The sequence below is a fragment of the Drosophila mauritiana genome, chromosome X (assembly GCF_004382145.1).
Source record: "Drosophila mauritiana strain mau12 chromosome X, ASM438214v1, whole genome shotgun sequence".
Lineage (NCBI taxonomy): Eukaryota > Metazoa > Arthropoda > Insecta > Diptera > Drosophilidae > Drosophila > Drosophila mauritiana.
The window spans coordinates 2467242-2486595 of NC_046672.1; the positions used below are offsets into that span (position 1 = coordinate 2467242).

Consider the following 19354-nt stretch of genomic DNA (forward strand, 5'->3'; position numbering starts at 1 on the left):
TTCTTCAGTTGTGCACACACACACATGCACCACCTCCACCCCCCCCCATCTATACCCATTTATTTATTCAAGAGCCTCCGCAGATCTCATTTCATTTTCTCGGGCTTTCAGGAAGCGCTCTGCGCTCTAAGCCGGCGACCAGAAAAGAAAACTTGCTACAAATGGTTGGAAGATGGCAGGCCGTGTGGCCAGAGGGGCAGGGGGGTGTGTGTGTGTGTGTGTGTGTTAAACAGCAGCCAGTGTGTGTGGCACATTGTACTAAAAATAAACATCTTTCAATTCATTCTTCCAGCAATTGCAAGCAGCGGAGTAAATAAGAGTCCCGAATTGAAAAGTTGATTTCAGGACACGGATAACGAAGCGAATAGCGACGCCTGAATACTCTGCACACAATGTTTGCAATATGCACATACCCTGTAAAGTCTCGTTCCACTTATCGCTGTTCTAAATTCAAATATTTAGCAAATGACTCAGAGATTGGACCATTTTCCTGCTTTTCATAGTTGCGTGTGCGCGAACGAGATAAGAATCTGTATCTGTATCTGTATCTTTGGCTGTATCTGCATCTGCATCTGCATCTGTATCTTTATCTGGTCCTGAGTCAGACGATGACTTCAGAGTGCAATTCAGTAGTGCAAAATAATAGTTTCGCTTTATCTCGAGGGCTTGGCTTCGTTTGTTTGTTAGCTGTTATACTGGTTTACTGGTTTGATGCCTGCTTACTTGTTTATTTGTTTGTTTGTTTGTTTGTTTCTTTGTTTGCTGGTTGGCTCCCGCTGAGGTTTTAACTTCAATGCGATCGTGTTACGGTTAATGAAGTCAAGGATGACATTGTTGTAATGGCCGCAGTTGCCGTTTAGATGCAGTTAACCGTTTTTAATTTCTCTCTGACGACCGACGGTTCCTGGAGTATCCGATGACCATTCCGTTTGTGCCTCAAGCCACAAGCCCCTTAAATCTCAAATCTCGAATCTCGAATCTTTCTCCCACTGACCGTGACCAAAGGCCTAGAAAACAGTTAGCGATCATACAAAGGGTACCCATTCCAAGGCAATAAAAGGCCAGACAATGCCAATGAAAGGCAACTACTCTGGTTACCACACCAGAAGTTTCTACTCCACTACTATTTAGGCTATTTTGGCAATTAGTCAGCCTGGCTAGTCACTGTTTAATTTGCAATGCAGTGAACGGATGTGTAAGTAATAATTCACTTTGCTATTCTTGTCGCATGAATAATGCACTGAGTAATCCTAGCCTCAGAACCATAGCAACTTTGCAAGAATTCTGCACACGAAGTACATAAGGTCATCGACGGAAGCGGAGAACTACCTTTGTGAGTCACTTGTGCTGCGATCTCGTTAGGAGTAGCCCATTTATCCTGGCATTTGGCCCTTCAGTTGTAGCACTCTGCTCCGGCGCCTAAATTCTTTGTCAGCAGCTCATCGCGGCTTATCAAGATAATTATTCTATTCTTAGAACCGGGCAGTGCTCAGCTGCTCGCCAGCTTATCAAGTGTTGCCAGTTGTCGAGTGTGCTCTCTTTGCGGCGGCTTCCTAAATTAAGATGTTTGTGCAAATTAATTGGTCGCTGGCATCATTATTACAACAGCGACAAACAATTAGCCTAGATTTGCGCAATGCAACGCAATGCGGCGCAGTGCAACTCGACTCGACTCAACTCAACTCAACTCAAATCAACCCAACTCATCCGAATGAACTGGCACTTCCAATCTCTGCATCATCGCCAACTTGCAGCTGCATTCCTCAATTCCTCAATTCGATATCAAGCCGGCAATTGTTGTCACTTGAGGGGCAATTAAATGGGGATGGGGCCGATTGAAATGAATTGCCATCGAGTGCCAGGGCATATCCATATATCCCTGCCCCTGCCCCTGCCCCTGCCCCTGCCCCTGCCCCTGCCCCTGCCCCTGCCCACTGCCCACTGCCCCATGCCACACCCACACCCACACAGCGAGGGTCGTTCGATTGTTTCTACTTCAAAAACGAAGACACGTGGTTTTAAACACGAATTATTTGAGCTATGAAAAACTAGCATGTTCTTAACATTTTTTTATTTTTTTATATTTTTTATTTTGCTAATCGTAATGCCCTCGTTGTGTCTTGTGAACTTACCACCGTAGCTGAGGTACGTGCCGCGAGCCACGCTTTTTTGGGGCTTTTCGATGACGATCAGGACCGCCAGCAGCCAAAAAGCTGCCCTCAGGCGCCGTCCCATCGCGGATGCGAGATGCGGATGCGGATGTGGATGCGGAAGCGCGAGCTAGGGAAAAACTATAAAGAAAAGGGCACGACGAATGGCGTTGGGTTTTTTTTTTTCAAGCTCAATCTTGGCAATTTTGGCTTTGACTTCTTTTATTCTCGAGCAGCTCTTTGGGAATGTGCGAAAATTTCTGTTTCTGTTTTGGCGCATAAAAATCACAGCGTGGGGTCTGGGATCAGGGGTCAGAAGGGGCGTGGGGCGGCGTGACCGCACCCGGCGAGCGGCGACACTTCCGCTGGCAAACTGAACGCATTAACAACAACAAAAAGAAGGATACTTTAACAAACATTTCCGTTACAAATGAAAGCAATGAAGGACCCAAAACAACCCACCCACTACTACTGGTGACCCACACACTGCCACCCACCCAATGCAAACCCACACACGCCCAGGGCCACCCACTTGCGAAGTCCACTCCGGATTTCCGCCTTTGTCTATGCAGCCGAAAGTCGAGAAGTGCTGGACCAACTACACTGAAAACAATGGTTTTCACTCATGTTTGCTCTATAAGTGGGTCACTTGCTGAAATTACAACTCTCTTATGCGTTGCAAAGTTAATATTTAATAGTGGACAAAATTATAATATTATTATTACTAATAAATAGTATTTTTAAGTATTGTTCTGCACTTCAAAATCAATTCTCGCGGTGCAAGTGAAAAAGAGCAAATGCGAGCGTAGTGCCATTAAGTGTTTGCTTAATTTTAAATAACGCAACGCCAGAGAATCCCCATTCAAGGATGAAGGGCCCCCCGCCAGGAGCAGGCTTCATCAGCATTCAATTGTCTGGCCTTCATAACTGAGCGCGAATCTCAGATATGCATGTATTTATATATATTTCCATGCATAAAAGGGGGAATCCCATTTCTTTTTCTGTTGCTTGCGACCCTGCCAGGGGTGTTAAATGAAAATTGAGGCAGAAATTATTATAATAATAAACCTTTTATCAGCTAGCTGGAAAAATTCATCAGTATGACAAATAGTCAAAAGATAATGTTTGAATATTTGCATGATTTCAAGGTGTTATATCCTCAAATATCTCTTTTCTTTATTCATCATCACAAACACTTGTTTCGATCACGATTTCCCTGGCATTACGTAATCCCCATTATGCTTACTTCCAATGCACATATCGATTTCGATCTGAAATTGACTCACTGCATACTGATGGTGAATTAATACCTAGCAAACATAACCAAAACGTGACCAATTAATCCCCATCTAGCCACCATATAATCTTCCACTTCCCGAAGAATCAGCGCTTTCTTTGCCGCCCGCTGTGCAAATTTTCGCAAAAATGAAAATTTCGCGAGTAAATTACAACAAATTGCTGGTCTCCTCTTTTGTTGCTCTTTCCCTAATGAACTTGAACTTGAGTTGTTTTATCGTGTGTGCCATATATATTTGTGGGCGATTATATAGAGCAAACCGGCGGGCATATGACATCTGAGTGCAAAGTCGAGTGGCGATTGTGAAAGGTTTCGTTTCGTTTAGTTTCAGTTACGGTTTCTTTGCTTCTTATTTTTTTTATTTTTTTTTTTTTATGAGGGGCAGCTAAACGTATCTGTGAGATACGCGCCTAAAAGCTTTGTTGTTTATGCGGTTTTGGCAAGATGCCTGCATTTTTCAATTATTATATCGCAAAAAGTTGTTCGCCAGCGGCCCGGAGAGTATGTTTCAATTAACCGAGCATTAAAGGAATGCTTTTAGTTTGTCCAAACGGTAAGTGGTCTTCAGCCGCCTCCAGCCGGCAGCGTTTTGGCCAAGTTTCGAGTTACCCGACCCAACATGTTACGCATAATAAATTGGCGAATTGCACCGCCGCCAACACACACAATAAAGGCTTTTCGTTAATGAGATGCTCCGGCAGATTCCATTCACCCAAGATGCATTCATCCCAAAATCAACGAGTTCGTGAGTCCACCAGGCGATGCTTCCAGGGAGAACCAGGCAGCCAGGAGCCGCGAGATGTTAATGATGAGTTTTTGGAGTCATTAGAAACTCAAATTGCGTCCGAGTTTTTAGCCAAACTCCCGCATCGCCTTCATATTAACAGTCATTAAAATTAATGATGCATATAGTGCTTTCTTTATCTAATGTCCGTTTAAGACCGCCAAGCGGCGAGTGAGTGCATTCATTGCAGAAAGCAGGCTTAAATCAAAATGCTCATCCTTTGAATTGGAGGCGATGTCTTTGAGGAAGGACCAACCTTCAACGTGATTGCATAGAATTGGGGGAAAATTCTTGCAAAGATCTTTGTTAATAATGTTATTCGAATCTCCATACGATTTGTATAACATTTCGATTCACACATATCGCAAAAGCGTAGAATACCAGGCTCGCAATTAAATTCTCTGAATGTCCAAAATCCTTCTTAAAAGTCAAGTTTTTCAGAAACAACAAATGCTTCGCTCTAACAACAAATATTGGTCAAATTGCCAAGGGAATAAGTGCGCACTGTGCAGAAACTTTGCTCACTTGTTTTCCCATAAGCCAAAGCAAGACGATCCGCGCCGATCCTGGCATTATAACATTGGAATTAGCATTATCATTCTGCCGAGCGAAGCAAATTGCATTTGACAGACGGACAAAGAGACAGACTGACAGACAGACAGACGGGCAATGGAAGTGAGCAGGGCTGAAGAGCCCAACCGAAGAATTCAGATTTGAAAATCCGAAAAAAATCGGAGCGCACTCCGAAAATAGCCTGGCTTCATCCATATTTGGGCGCTTATTTTTGTCAGCCCGAGGCGGAAAATTTGTCAGCACCCTGCGCATTGCCGCATTCCTTCGATTTTCCCAGCTATTTTGGGGCATGGCTAATCGAAGTCGCGGAGTTTCGGGGGCGAGCAATCAGTGTCAGAAGTATTTAACATTTTTCCCTCGCCTGTTTGTTTTTTGTATCCACCGAACGAGATTTATTTGCCCAATCTCTACTCGGCTCTTCCGAACTTCTTTGATTGAGATTTACGACCTGGCAACAGGCGACGGTAATGTGCAATCGCATCGCATCGCATCGCATCGCATCGCATCACAATCACAACATTAATGACATTAATAGCATTAATAGCAGTCACCTCAAATGCAACCGCAAGAGCAACAATAACACACAATAACCACAAGATGTCAGAGCTCGCTAAATTAATAACCGATGGCAAATATTTGGTTTCGTTCATTCACAATGAGTGAGCTGAGCAAACATTGTTTGGTCTAAATGAGTATTAAGTATTTGGCTCGATTTCCACCGATCTTGTTTGATGGTCTGCTGCCTATTTCAGGCATATATTTGAGTATACAGCTGAATTTAGGCAGATCATTTTCGAGGCAAAAAAAACTAAAGGATATAATGAAAACAAGAACTATAGATTGGGTAAGTACTTTGGTTTTTAAGGGCCATTTGCAGGATGCTATTAACAAAAGCCTTTAATCACTACTACTCGAAGGGGTAATACTCCCCTCAAAAGCTCAACTGTCAGCTTTAAAAAAAAATGAAAACGATCTGCTAATCAATGAATATTCACGGGAAAGTTATAGTTTCGCACTGAGCTGAGATCACACGCACCGAACAGAATTTTGAGAGGATTTCGCACACCAAAGGCTGTTTTTTTTTGTTTTGGTTCTTTCAACACAATTGATAAAAAAAAATAGTTACAAAAAAAATGGGTATTACACGTTTCTCGAACAACGACTTCTTGAAGAATCGAATCGAATCGAGAGGAAAGGATGTGTTTTGTTGATACTGTTGAGCTGGAGCCAAAGTCGCGCCAACGTAACGCACACGCAAACGCTTCACGTTGAACTGAACTGAAAATGCAAAAGCCTCGCAAGCGTTCGTTGAGCAGGCGTAGCGGAATGTTGCCGAGCTGCGCCGACAATGTTGCCCGTGTTGCCAAGCATCTCAATGAAAATGACAACAACTCTCGGAAGATGATGGCCAAGGGATGTTTGGAAAGATGATATTGAATACTATTTAGCTGAAGAGGAAAAAGCACGTACATAACTCAATTATGAATTAAATTGCATTAATTATTTTTCTAACAATTAGATATGTTACAAAGTCCGTTATACACTTTACTTCTTATTCGGTTGCCTTTCGAATAAATAACTAATTCTGTGGGAAAATGTGCACTATTGGCAACATTGCTGCGGCCTTAAATGTTGATGGCAAAACAGCGAACACGAATACAAAAGCCGAAGGCCGAAGATGACGACACCGGGCGCACCACACGTATAAAACCCGAACGGAACGGAACCCGAGCATTTGCCAAGCAGCCAACCAGGTGAAAGCAACATGCTGCCGAAGGTTCGCCTGCTTCTGGCCGCAACATGTTGCTGCCGACGGGCAAATCTTGAAAATGCTGCGCTTGCGCCAAAGGTTTAAATTAAATCGAATTTTATACATTTGGAGCCAATTTTCACACATTTGGTTCACTAAATATTAGTTACTTTCATTGCTGACGCTCTACGTTATGCATAGAAGCCAGGAAGCAGTGCTAAAGGAAGCAGCATCGGCGCAACAAGCTTTTCACTTTTCCCTTGCAACACAATCAACGTTTATGCGCATGCCGTGAACTCGAATAAAATGTTTCGATGGCGTAACTCAAATAAATATGTTTGCACGTGGAACTTTTTCCGTTCAACAATGTGAACCAAAGTAGATTTTCGAAAATAACAGAAAAGGAATTCAAGTTGTTGCAAGCAGCGGACGTGTAAACGCCACCAAGGGCACACATTCGGGCAAAGCTCATCAGACATGCACAACTCCCCGGGGGGCGGGGTCGTGGCAGGGGGAGTGGCATTGTTTGCTGTTATGTTTTTTTATGATTTCAGCAGATTTTCCGCAGGTCTTTGATTCGAAGGGTAGTTGCAAACTACAGTAGCCCTTGCTCCCCAAATTATTTATTATTATATTGAAAGCATACAAAACATACACATTTAACTAATTAAGTAGCGTATTTGATAGCTGCTGATACTTGTTACCATAAGATGTTCGCAATTCAAATTATTTTGCAGGGTATCTGTGTGTGCGCTTTCTATTTGCCCATACTTACCATTCTATATTTTGTCTGCCCCCTTTGTTTTTGCCATTTGCTGGCTTGTGTACTTCTTTCTTGGCTTAATTTTCGCCCTTTTTGGCGCTCGGCGAGAAAAGAAAAGCGTTGGCTGGCAAATTCAATTTGCATATGTGTGGCCACCTAGATGTTGCCCACTTTCCTTGTCCATTTGAGCATTGTGCATTGTTTTGCGCTGATTTTTGTGTTCGCTACTAGCTACTAGCTACTACATACGTGTGTGCTTGCTAGTTGCTGGTGGCTGGGTGAGCACATTGAAATCTGCAGCCATTTAACACAGTTCAGGCAACTGAAGCCGCTAATTGACTCGCGCGCAAAATAAAAAAAATAATAAAAAAAAAACGAGCGGGAAAAGTGCAAGTTGTCTTTGCCAAATTTAATCAACAAAAAAGCCAATGCAGCCGCAAAAGCGCACAAAAAATATGTGCTTCATAAATCCAACTTTGAATACCAAATTACAAAATTTTCTAGGGAGCCGAGGACGAAGGGCGGTAATTACATTTCCCAACTATGCACATATGTATGTACGTTGCACAATCATAAAAGCGGAGGCACACCAAACACAATTCGAGCTTCAAGTGCAAGCTGTGCACAGCTTCCATTGACGCACTTTCGAAACCAACCCAAAATCCACGAAAGTCTAGGATTTCAGAACAGCGACAACGAGTGTAATGGCAAACAAGAACATCACTCAGATGCGAAGAGTGTGGAAATATACGTACATATGTTATTTCTGCATTGGAATCCACGAATATTGCCTTCATTAACCCAAATGAGCCCAATTTAAGGTCAATTTAAGGTCAAGCAGCGGGAATCGAGCATTTATCACATGTTCATCTATGTGTCCTATTAGTAAAATTATTCAATTCGTTTTGATAAATTTCTTGATTCCATCTAAACACTATCCCAACTAATTCCAGGGTATCTCCCATTTCCCACCCTTTTCCCCCAGCTGCTCTTCCCCTTCGAATGCCGCGAAGTGGAGTGTTGGAAATTCATTAAATTTCCAAGGACACAACTTTTTTCGGGGCTTTTTTTTTTCGGTGCGTGTGTGCCATTTGGTGTTTGGTTTTTGGTGGGTGGCGACCTCCGACATTGCATTTAATCTCGTTGACAGCACTTAACACGCCCCCAAAAGTAGTAAAAGCGAGCTGGGAATCTGCTCGCTGGCTATAAGGAGTCAGGACTCGGTTCTCTGGACTTGGGGGTGGTTCTTGTTGTTCTTGCAGTGCGAGAGGATTATTTAAGTTTATAATACGCTTAGGGGTAATTTTAATCTGTTGCAAATTGTTTTTGCTGTTAGCTGTCGACAACACAGTGCAGCCCCCACCCAAAATGGAAATATATAGAGAACATAAAAAACATACACACGCACACACACAACACACACACTCTCTACGGACACACACTGCCTGTCAGACCTCAAATCACCATCTATATAACATATTTTTTCTCCCGACTTTTGTGGCATATTTCATGGATATTGTAATCTGGTTTTTTGGCTTGCTACAATTGCGGTTCGCGCTGGCTCGTTGGGTTGGGTTGGGAGGTTAGAAGTTGGTTTGTAATTTCACTTTTTGGTAGAACGCTTGTTTCGCCTTTTTGTCTCCGCTGCTATTTACATTTATGTTTTTCGGTTTTCGCTGCAATGTGCACAGCATGAGGTTGCTTGGAGGGCCAAGGAGGCGGAATGGTGTTGGTAAGCGGATACAAAGTGTTCAGGGTCAACATTTCAAGTAGCAGCGAGGTTTCTAGAAGTTCAACATAGAATGCTTAACTTATCGCTGAGTTGACTAACTCATATGCACAACTCAGAACTGAGAAAAGGTCCATTGAAGTGCAGGAATAGTTTCGCATTATTGTAAATTATCCAAATTTTTCTTTTGGCCCAAATCCCAGAAATGTACATTAACCGGATTGGAGCGCGTATTCGATTACGTGCCGTCTAATGGCGACCAAAAAATTCCAATGCATTGGAAATCCATTAGAAAATCAAATATTTAACCCAATTGCCTGCCCGCGAAAGGAACTTTATTCAAGTTGAAAGAACACAACAATGAGCAAAAGTCCATAAATAAAATACGAAAGATATTACAAAGAACGAAATGAACTGGCCGGCATGAGTGGCACTCGGTGGAAATATTTGATTATCGGGCCAATTAATATGCGGAATTTATTTGGCCATTACAAAGAGCATAGTTCTACTGAACGAGCGCCGAACGCAGACATTAAGGCAATGAGATCATGCGATCACCCAAATTAGGCGAATGCGAACGAACAGAGATCCCAAATCAAAGAGTTCCCATGTCCCCGCAGCAAACTATCAAAAAAAAAAGAAACTGTGGGATCTGACCGCTTTCAGAACGAACCCAAAGTTACAAAATAATAGCACATACAAGAAAATAATCAAACAAAATGACGCAAAATAATCAATAGAACTTACCATTGGCTTCCGGGACTTGGGGTTCAGGTTCTGGTTCTGGTTCAGGTTCGGGTTCGGGCTCTGGTTCAGGTTCAGGCTCTGGTTCAGGTTCAGGCTCCGGTACAGGCTGCTCATTAATGCAGCCAGCCTCGTCGGTCTGATCCAGACAATCGATTGTTCCGTCGCAACGTCTTCTGAGCTCCAGGCACTTATCGTCGCACTTGAACTGATCTTCAGTGCAAACTGAGGCGCGACAAGAAATTAAAATGAGATGCGAAATAAAATCAAAATTGAATGAAAACAATATAAGAAGCCAAATCAAATGTAAATGAACGAATACTAAGTTCTAGAGTGAAAAGTTGTCATATATAGAGCTGCAAAGCGTGAACGACTTGAATCTACATAGCTTATATATATACACAAAATCAGGTATCCCTCAACCAAGAGTTTTCCAATATATTTAGAAGAAATGTATCCACTGATTTGCAGCTCTATTGACTTAAAGTCGTAAAGAATTAGAAGAAACATTAAACTATTTGATGAGCCCCCTTTGGAATTGTTTTTAGTATGGAGATGTGGGGATCGGACAATGCCAAACGATCGATGATGAGTCGAAGATCTTTCGTTATGATCTGTTATTAAGCTCCCGCGACATTTACCATTTGGATAGGTGCAGAACTCTTCGTCCTCGCCATCGGGACATTGGATCTCTCTATCGCATCGCATTTCATCGCAAATGATTTTTCCGCTCCGCATACAGGTGTAGGTGGCGTCTCCACGACAGCTGGAGTCATCGCTACCAGAGCCCTCAACCTCTTCCGTGGTCAATGCAACATCGATTGGCTCATCCTCGATATCTGTGAGGTCACAAAGTGGATTAGCTATGGGACATTCAAGTTCTGGGAGGGTGTTTCCCAAGACATAAATACAGGATTTCGGACAGAGATCACAGAAATGGAAATAGAGCGGATGGAGCGGATGGCATGAAGCGACACAACTATTGATGATGAGGGACGTTCACGGAGGTCAAGAGGTCACAAGGTCACGCAAACACAAACAGGGCACCATCCAAAGCACAATTACATAGAGGTCCACTCCGGATGTAACTTTAAACTCAACTCTTATTAACGAAATGATTAAAATTTTCGGCAAATTTTCTCCACATATAACCGCAGATGAGAACCAAAATTCGAGTTCTTCAGGCATGTAAACTAATTCCAGGAAATACTTTGAACAAAAAACCAGAGCAGACCCACACTCGTGTTAGCAATATTAAATTTATTTTCGCGCTGCGAGCTTTGCCGGGTTAATCACACATGGGGCAATCTCGTAACTTTCGGTTTATCGGTATCCGTCGGTGGGTGCACAAACCTTGGGCTTCGGTGGTTGGCTTTCTTTCAAAATCTTCGTGTCCTGTAGCTGGCCCTTTGAAGTAAATCGTAGGATATTCCGCAGATCCCACATTAAAATGTTGAAGTGGTTCTTCTGTCCCTTTTGGGTTTGAACATTGGTTGATTTTCAAGGGTTTTCGAGTAGAGAAAGAATTTGGGTATGGTGATTTGTATTAAGGGAGTGGGATGCAAACGAATAGAAGAATTATGCTCAGCAGTACGGTTATACCCCGAAATAAAATCGAAATATAATACAAAAATAATTCTTGTTGCACCCAAAGTGGGCTTCACCAGTTTGCATCCGCTACTCGGGAATTGGAAAGTTAAGGTTGCTAAAAGCTGCGTCTTACACCAAAGCTACGTAGAAAGTCGCAGAAAAATAAAGCCATGGATTCATAGGCACTTACCATTAGATTCAGTGAAGGAAAAGATGCCATCGGTGGCGGCGCCCAATTGATCGATTCGATTATAGACATTCAGTTGCTCCTGCAACTTGCTGCCGAAGTCGTTGACCGAATTGGGCAGCTCTATTCTGAGTTGCACGCGAACTTTGAAGTTGTCATTAGTGGGTCTGAAAGGTAATCGATTTGAACAGCATTAGCAATCGAACGAGCTTCGAGGACATGTGCTTGGGACTCACTCAACGCGCTCCAGGGTGCTGCGAATTTCCTGCTCCTCGTCATCGTTACCTTCGTAGTTGCTGTGAAAGAAGTTGCGCAGATCATTGTCCAGGAATTTTTGCAGGTTCTGGAACTGTTCGCTTTCCCGATCTCTGTATTCGTTGGTATAAGGTTCGTTGACGACGAAGTAGGTACGATCTAGTCGGAAGAGGATAAACACAGTTTTCATTATCGCGTTTGAACTCTATGCATTGCAATGCTTACAGAGAGTGGTGTCCTCCTCGTGGTAGCCGGATGCCTCGTTCTCGTCGTAAAGGTCCGATGCCCGCTTGCGAGGATCGGTGGCGCGGTTGAAGACAACATGATTGGCCCGTTTGGCCAGGCGTTGCTTCTCCAGCTGTCGCTCAATTCGCATTTGCTTCAAGTGGTTCTGGTTCTCCTTTTGTCTGCGGCGCAGTTCTTTTTGCCGGTTAATCGCATCGCGAGTCCTTTGCGACCGCTCACGCTGTCGTCGTCGTTCCCGCTCCTGATTGTCATCGGCACCAAATAGACGGTTTATGGAACGGCGAACGCGGTGGACACTCTGGCTGAACCAGTTGCCAGTGGGCAAGTCCTCCTCCTCGGACTTGGTCTCCATGGGCTGCAGTGTCTCATCGACGTCGTCCAGAAGGCCGTCGTCAATGTCATCACCCGTGGGCTGCCACTCGGAATCGTTGATGCCCTGCAGCGACACATCATCCGCCAGCATAAAATCTTGGTCATCGTCAAGATTTGAGATTTGCTAAAATGGGAGATACGAGATTAAATCATATTAGTAGAGCATAAGAATTGTTAAGTTCAATATAAGAAGGCAACAAGTCCAATTACATAAATAAAACATTTAAATATTATCACTGCACAAGCTTATTTTTAAATGCAGCCTGCAGCTTTCCTTAATTATTTTCCAGATATTGCAAAGAAACTTTCTCGTCGGGTTGTTCTCCATGCTAAGCAATGAAAGTGGCTGCTAAAGTTTGAGAGGAATTGTGTATCGGCTAAGGTTTCACCACAGTTACAAAACATAACAGTACTGTTAGCCCTAACATACATGTGGGCTTGGAAAATGTTATTTTATCACTAGTAATTATTTTATCTAAGTTTTTTGAGCTTAAAAAATTTGTTTTCAGCACTTAGATTTCAGCGTGAACGTATTATAAAGCTTAAGACTTTCAGCTTGCCGGAGCCCTTTCCATATTTTGTTTTTCCTTTTACAAACCCTTTTTAAAAGCAACTCAGTACCTCCCCCCTGTTTTTTTACCCACTTCCGATCTACAGAGGTGGTCAAAAGTATTTACACAACGAGCTTTTTTTTCAATTAGTTGACAATTGAAAAAAAAGCTCGTTGTGTAAATACTTTTGACCACCTCTGTATTTCGGTCGACTTTTTAATTGAGCATTGATTTCAAGTGTCAATTCCTCTTCATTTCTTTTCGGTAATCGGTGCTGGCTCTATTTTCGGTCTGCCTCCACCCAAACTCGTATGTCTTACTCCCCCCACCAGCAATTCTTCTGTTGAGTGGAAGTGTCAGGAAAACGCGTGCTACGTCATATTTATTGTTGCCTGTGCTGATAAAAAGCACTTGCCCCGCATGTTCAACATGTGCCACACGCACACAATACAGCCCCGCCCCTTATTACCAGGCCACCGCCCCATTTCGAGGGACCCACGCCCCTGATCCCCTCAAGAGAGAAGATCATATCTGGCCACGAAATCGATGTTCGATGCTTTTCCTTGCAACAGGAAAACTTTTCTTTTGCTCAGCTCTTCGTTAGTTAGTTAGTTAATACTAACTATTTTTGTTTCTTTAGTTCAAATTCAGTGTATTACTTTTCAAAATGTTTAACTGAAAACCGATTCTAGTGGAACTTTAGTGGCGCGAAGAGCCGCCGACTGACTTAGTCGTGATTTTTCGCAGTGTGATAAATGGTATGTGGGCCAAATGTGCATGGCCCGAGCACCTTCTATCCTCTTATCGAAATGCTTCGATAAACTAAAAAGATAATGGAAAGACATAGGAATGGCAGATAGCATTTATAGGTGGGAAAAAAGGTGGAAGCATATGGAAGTATGGGAATACTTTCATTTTAAATTGCCAACGCACACCATAATTCAAATATTCAGATTCGTATTCAGATATATCATATTTTCACACACTGAAAATGTACATTTTGATGGCAACTTCATCAACTTCCTTTTACATACAAAATACTACTAAGCGGCACTTGCTTAAAACCAAAGTTGAACCAACTTCAATGACAAATTTCGCCGGATTGTTTGGGTTTCATTGTTGTTTTGAGTTTTAAGTGTTGTCTGCGCTGTGTCTGGTGTTTTTTTCGGATGTCTGGGTGGCCACGGGGTGGAAACTGGGTTGCTCCGTGTGGTTTTTGGCCAAACTGGGCTGGGCTGCCTTCTGAAGCTGCATAGTCACGTGCCACGACTTTGGAGTTGGCCATGTTTCCCGGCAAGTTTGCGCTTGTTTGGTGTGTGTTACACATAATAATGCTACTGAAATCAGGTCTAAGCTATCGACATCACGATACAGACGGCCGCCAATCGATTTGCGGGTACATAAATTATTAACTTGAATGATTAGCTTCGACTTTTAATTGGCCCTTTAAATCTCAGCCCGATCAACAGCCGATTGCTGCCCCCCGAAGATGGGATGGGATGAGGTGGCATCTGCTGCCCGTTTATAGCCCCCATTTTAGACGGCCAGTCCGCATGCTTGACACAGATTCCTGGCGTTTATTGTGATTACTCGAGCTGTTCGCTAATGCAAAAACCAGCATGGCCTGATCACTACAGTGGCTGCCAAACTGTACAGTGAACTCCGAATGCAATGCCTTGCTTCGTTTATATTCATTCCACAGTGGGCTGTAATCTGCATAGATATTCATATTTGATAAGTAAACACTTCGCATAGCTTCCTTTATTTTGTATTATTTAATCTAGGAATGTAGCAACAAATGCATCCGCATAGCCATTGCATCTTTTGCGGCCGCCACTGTGCAAATGCCATATGCAATCCCAAATGAGTGTCGAAATGAATTATTACGCATACGCAACGTGCGAACGGCGAAAATAAATAAATACGCTGGCGTGGAAACAATGAGAAATGTTATTTATGTGCCCGCCCAATTAGATGACAACGCAGTGTCCTTGAACCCATTTCTGCGAAATGCATCTGCATCTGCAACTGCATCTAGATTTATGCAAGTGAAAAGTGGCGGGGGGAAGAAGAAAGGCAGAGGAGCAAAATAAGCAGACAGAATGCCAATTGTCTCAACTTGTTGCTCGCGAGTGTGTTTGTGGCCAGCCACCAAGTGGGTCAGTTTGGGGCGGAAGGTCGCGAATTGCACCATCCACCAACCACTCCACCCACCACCACCCACAACACACCCGTCATGAAATCAGTGTGCGTGCATTGAACCCCCAAATGGACAGGGCATTTTTAACCTTTTTGGCTTTTCTGCACTTTTGCCTGCCGGGCCTCATTTCCTGCAAGACAAATTACACATCGAGTCTATGGCCACTCCCCCTTTTTGGCCAGTCATAAATTTGGCGCACATATGTGTGCTGGCAATTTATTTTCATCATGTTCAAAAATCGCAGCAGACAACCGGCCTGGCAATTCTCGTTAAATCGATCGCAAACACATCGAGAAATATTCCCTCCGCCGCCGGACGGCAAAAGCCGAAAGAAAAAGTTATTGACTGACTGACTGACTGACTGACTGCGCACATTTTGTGGCCAAAAGGCACGCCAGACGATGGGCGGTTGTCCTGAGGGCGTGGCTCAGCTAGCCGTTCGCAATAGACGCCACGAAAATGAAAAGCAAACAGGATGGATATAGGATGCAGGTCATCCTCCTTTGAGTTCCTCTCTATATATATATATATATGTTCCAATTCATTTTGAAAGTATCAAGATCCAAGACTTTGAAAACTTAATTTCAAAAGAACTGAAATATTTTTATATTTAGCAATATTACTATTTTACCAATAGTAAGCATGATTCCGCCGCGAAGAGTATCACGAATTGGACAGACGGAGACACTGACTCTGCTAGGAGCACATGTGTGCCAGAAGCCAACTTTGTCTTTTGCCCACAATTATCCCAGAAATGCGGGGCGAAGTGGAAGGCGGGAAATCGAAAAGGGAAAAGCAGGGGCAATGGAAATGGTACTGGAACTGGAACTGCAGGAGGTGGAGGAGGAAAAGTTGGGGCAGGAAATTTGGGGGGTGGAAACATGTGAAAATTTGATTAAAAACTAGCGTCAAGGTAATTGCCCGGCGAACGCAGACAGACGAATTCCTGTTCCTCCCTCCAAGAAGTAACCAGAAAATTGCGCATACGCCGTGTGGTTGCGGCGGTGGTGGAGGTGATGGCGGTGGATGTGGATGTGGAAAGTGCAGCGAGTGACATCAAGCCGAAGAATCTAGGTATGTGGAGCAAGTGCAAAGCAATTGACGCCGTAATCCTCCGCCTAGAGAAGATTGCGCCGTCAATCATCATTGCAAGATTGCGAGCCAGAGATTTCGATTCCGCTGGGAGCGACCGACCTGGTTGCCCGGGACTTGGCGACTTGGGGACTTGGGGACTTGTGGACCTGGGTACCCACATTTATGTGCAGCTGAAGATTCCGATTCCGATCCCGAGTGCCCGCTCAGCAGGAAATATTTAGCGCTGCGCTCTTGTGTCTCATGATGTGCTTAATTAAACTGTACGTTCCAACAATTGCTTTGATTTAATTAGTTTTACCCCATATCCATAACGTTCTCCGTGGGCGTCAATGGAACTCGGCCGATGGATGATCGTCATCGTCTTCCTCTGATTTACCCATTTGTCCATTTGCCCTGGATATTGCTCACACAGGTTCCATATTAATGGGAAAAGTATGAAAATCCAATCAGTTCCAACTACGTTTCCCACTGCACCATTTAACCTTTAACCTTTCGCTGTGGGGATTAGTCGATTGAGGGGGAGGGGGAACGGAGGGGCGCTGTGCGGAATTCCTGGCCCCACTGACTTGCTCTTTCAGCTAATTCTCCCATGGAAGCCTTTCATTTCGCTGACATAAACAAATAATTCAATTCAGCTGCCGCGCTGATTGCCACTAGGAACTGACCTGTTGTTTCTATTCCTATTGTTATTATCTACTCTGGGCGCAAAGATCTCGGACTGAACCCATGAACCAACCACCTGCTCATCCAGAGATTCATGTGGAATGCACTTGCAATGGGGAGGAAATTAGATTTCGCAAAACAATGGGTGTGTGTATGTTCTGAAAACATGTGAGTGCTATTCAGGTGCTATTTCAATGTAAGGAGATCCCCTATTTCAGTTCGCAGCATACCCATTACAGGGTATCTCTGCAGCACTGACACCTGCTCGAGCTTTGATTTGCTGTGGCCTTTGTGCGGTGGCAAGAAACGGGCTAAAGTTCAGCGCAGCGCGAGACAATGTTGTTGACGCTAATATTTATGTTTTGTTTTCCATTTTATTATGCTGCACAAACTCATTTAAATGTTGAAGCCACTCCAAGGTTGTCACGTCGCTCGGCCAAAAAGTGAGGGAAAAGGCAGCGGAAAGATACAGAGAAGTACAGAGTATAAAGAACATGGAGGAGCACGCTTGGCGACTGTTGATCCTGGGCGCTTTGATGTCTCTGTGTGATTCCTCCTCCTTCTCCTCCTCCTCCTCCCACATCCTCATCGCCGGAAAGGGCCGAAAGAATCTGGATGCCGCTCACGTTTTGGCAATTTCTCATAAAACAAACGACCATTAACGCCTTTAAGTTGTCGGCAGCATTTCGCCAGCTTCTCACCCCCCTCCACCCACCGCACCACTATCATTCCCCCAGTTTTTTTTTTTTCTTTATTTTTTTTTTCTTTTTTGACATCAGGCTTGCGACTTGAGGCTTCTTGGCCGGCTTGGTTGACTTGGTTCGTGCCTCATATTAAGTTGTCAGCCAGCTTGAGCCACTCCCCCCGCCCCGTCCCACTGACTGACGATATATATATATATATGTCGCTCAGGAAGTGCACTTACTTTGTTGCTGCTGGTCCTAAGCCCCGTTTAATGGGCGAATTTTGTGCTTTCCTCAGGGCTGCATACACGCAGAGAAATGATTTAGCCCAGCACTTTCGAGTATTTGCTTTCCCATACTTTGCACTCATTATTTCTCCCAGTTGATTGAAACGATTGCAGGGAAACTATCGATGCTGCAGCGGATCGCAACCACCCAAAGAGACAGACCACCCACCACCCACCACCCACCACCCACAGAGACCACCACCCACCACCCAACTGCCGACACAACAAAGCCAATTTGCGTGCGTAATTTGCGGCACTTAGAAGCTACGTGACAATGATGCGGATGCCTCCTGCGGACGTCCTCATCCTGCCACTTTCAGGTGCCTTTGGCTGTCATTTGTCTGCATTAGTGGCCACAAGAAGAACAAAAACCGAAGCAAAACCAGTTGAAAGGGGGAGCGGCGGTGGTAGCAGTCCATCAATTTGCATTACTTGCCCACCTGCGCGTAATTAATGTAAGTTTAATTAGGTTACGAATTTGTGGGCAAAAGCGTAATAAAGTGGCCCGAAATGCAAACGATGTCTGGCCCATATTGCACGCATTAATTGATCCAATGATTTTGAATAATACTATCCATAGTTTTGTTGCTTCGGATTCTGACTTTTATTCTCCACAGATTTCCATTTCAGCTCTCACGGACCGCGTAACTTGGGGCATTTGTTTAGTGCGCATTTGTTGTTGGCTGTTACGATTGTTGCTAACTTTTATGACCCATGTTCGCGGCACTTTCGTGACTCCTTACCAAACGATTCGTTCTTATTTCGTATTTCAATGTTTTATGGCCTCTTGTTTTGCCATTCGCGCATATTTTGTAATAATCTGAAACTGAGTAATAACCCCTTGTGCTTCTTTGGGTATCGCATTTTATGGCACCACGTGTGTGCGGCACTCTGATCCATCACATTTTTATAGTGATCTGTTCGGCTGAAGACATGCCACATTCTCATTTCATTAAATCTATTTCATTTGACAGCCCAATGGGAATTGCTTCTACATACATACATACATACATACATGCATATGTACATCCACATATTGTGTCTTCAATTTGCTTACACATGTTCTTCATCTATTTTCAGATGATGAAATGGAAAGAGTTCCAAATAGTTTGTCAGATCGTTTGTTGGGTCGCCTTTCGATTGTCGTTTATTTATTCAAATCAAATGAAATGGGAACTGGAATCGGAATTGGAATTGCTTTATTGCTACACTCGCCGAAAAACTTCGTTCCCCTTCTCACGCTTATCGTTTAAGTTTAAAGTCCCAATGGCCTCAATTCTCCGCCTGCGTGTGCGTGTGTGTGAATTCTTTTTGCTTGATACTCTTTTCTTGCTTTTGTAGCTGATTATGAAAGCCAAAGGCGATTCGTACATATCGTCCATATGTACATTCTCACGAAAGTGCGTGGATCCAGATCCCTCCATTCGGATCGGTC

At 43.7% G+C, this 19354-nt stretch overlaps 1 protein-coding gene across 33 annotated transcripts in view; it reads right to left on the reverse strand.

Moving 5' to 3' along the window:
* The window catches only part of LOC117147036 (basement membrane-specific heparan sulfate proteoglycan core protein), a 73187-nt gene that overhangs the window by 40155 nt on the left and 13678 nt on the right, over window positions 1-19354 (reverse strand). For 31 of the 33 annotated variants that reach the window (XM_033313749.1, XM_033313745.1, XM_033313751.1 and 28 more), the window contains exons 3-7: window positions 12048-12564; window positions 11804-11981; window positions 11571-11734; window positions 10432-10629; window positions 9794-10015 (exon numbers count right to left, since the gene is read on the reverse strand). In XM_033313749.1, the coding sequence (XP_033169640.1) occupies window positions 9794-10015; window positions 10432-10629; window positions 11571-11734; window positions 11804-11981; window positions 12048-12564 (1279 nt within the window). Of the gene's footprint in view, window positions 1-2132; window positions 2261-9793; window positions 10016-10431; window positions 10630-11570; window positions 11735-11803; window positions 11982-12047; window positions 12565-19354 lie in introns of those variants that run through there. The other 2 variants (XM_033313736.1, XM_033313755.1) reach the window with 2 other exon arrangements.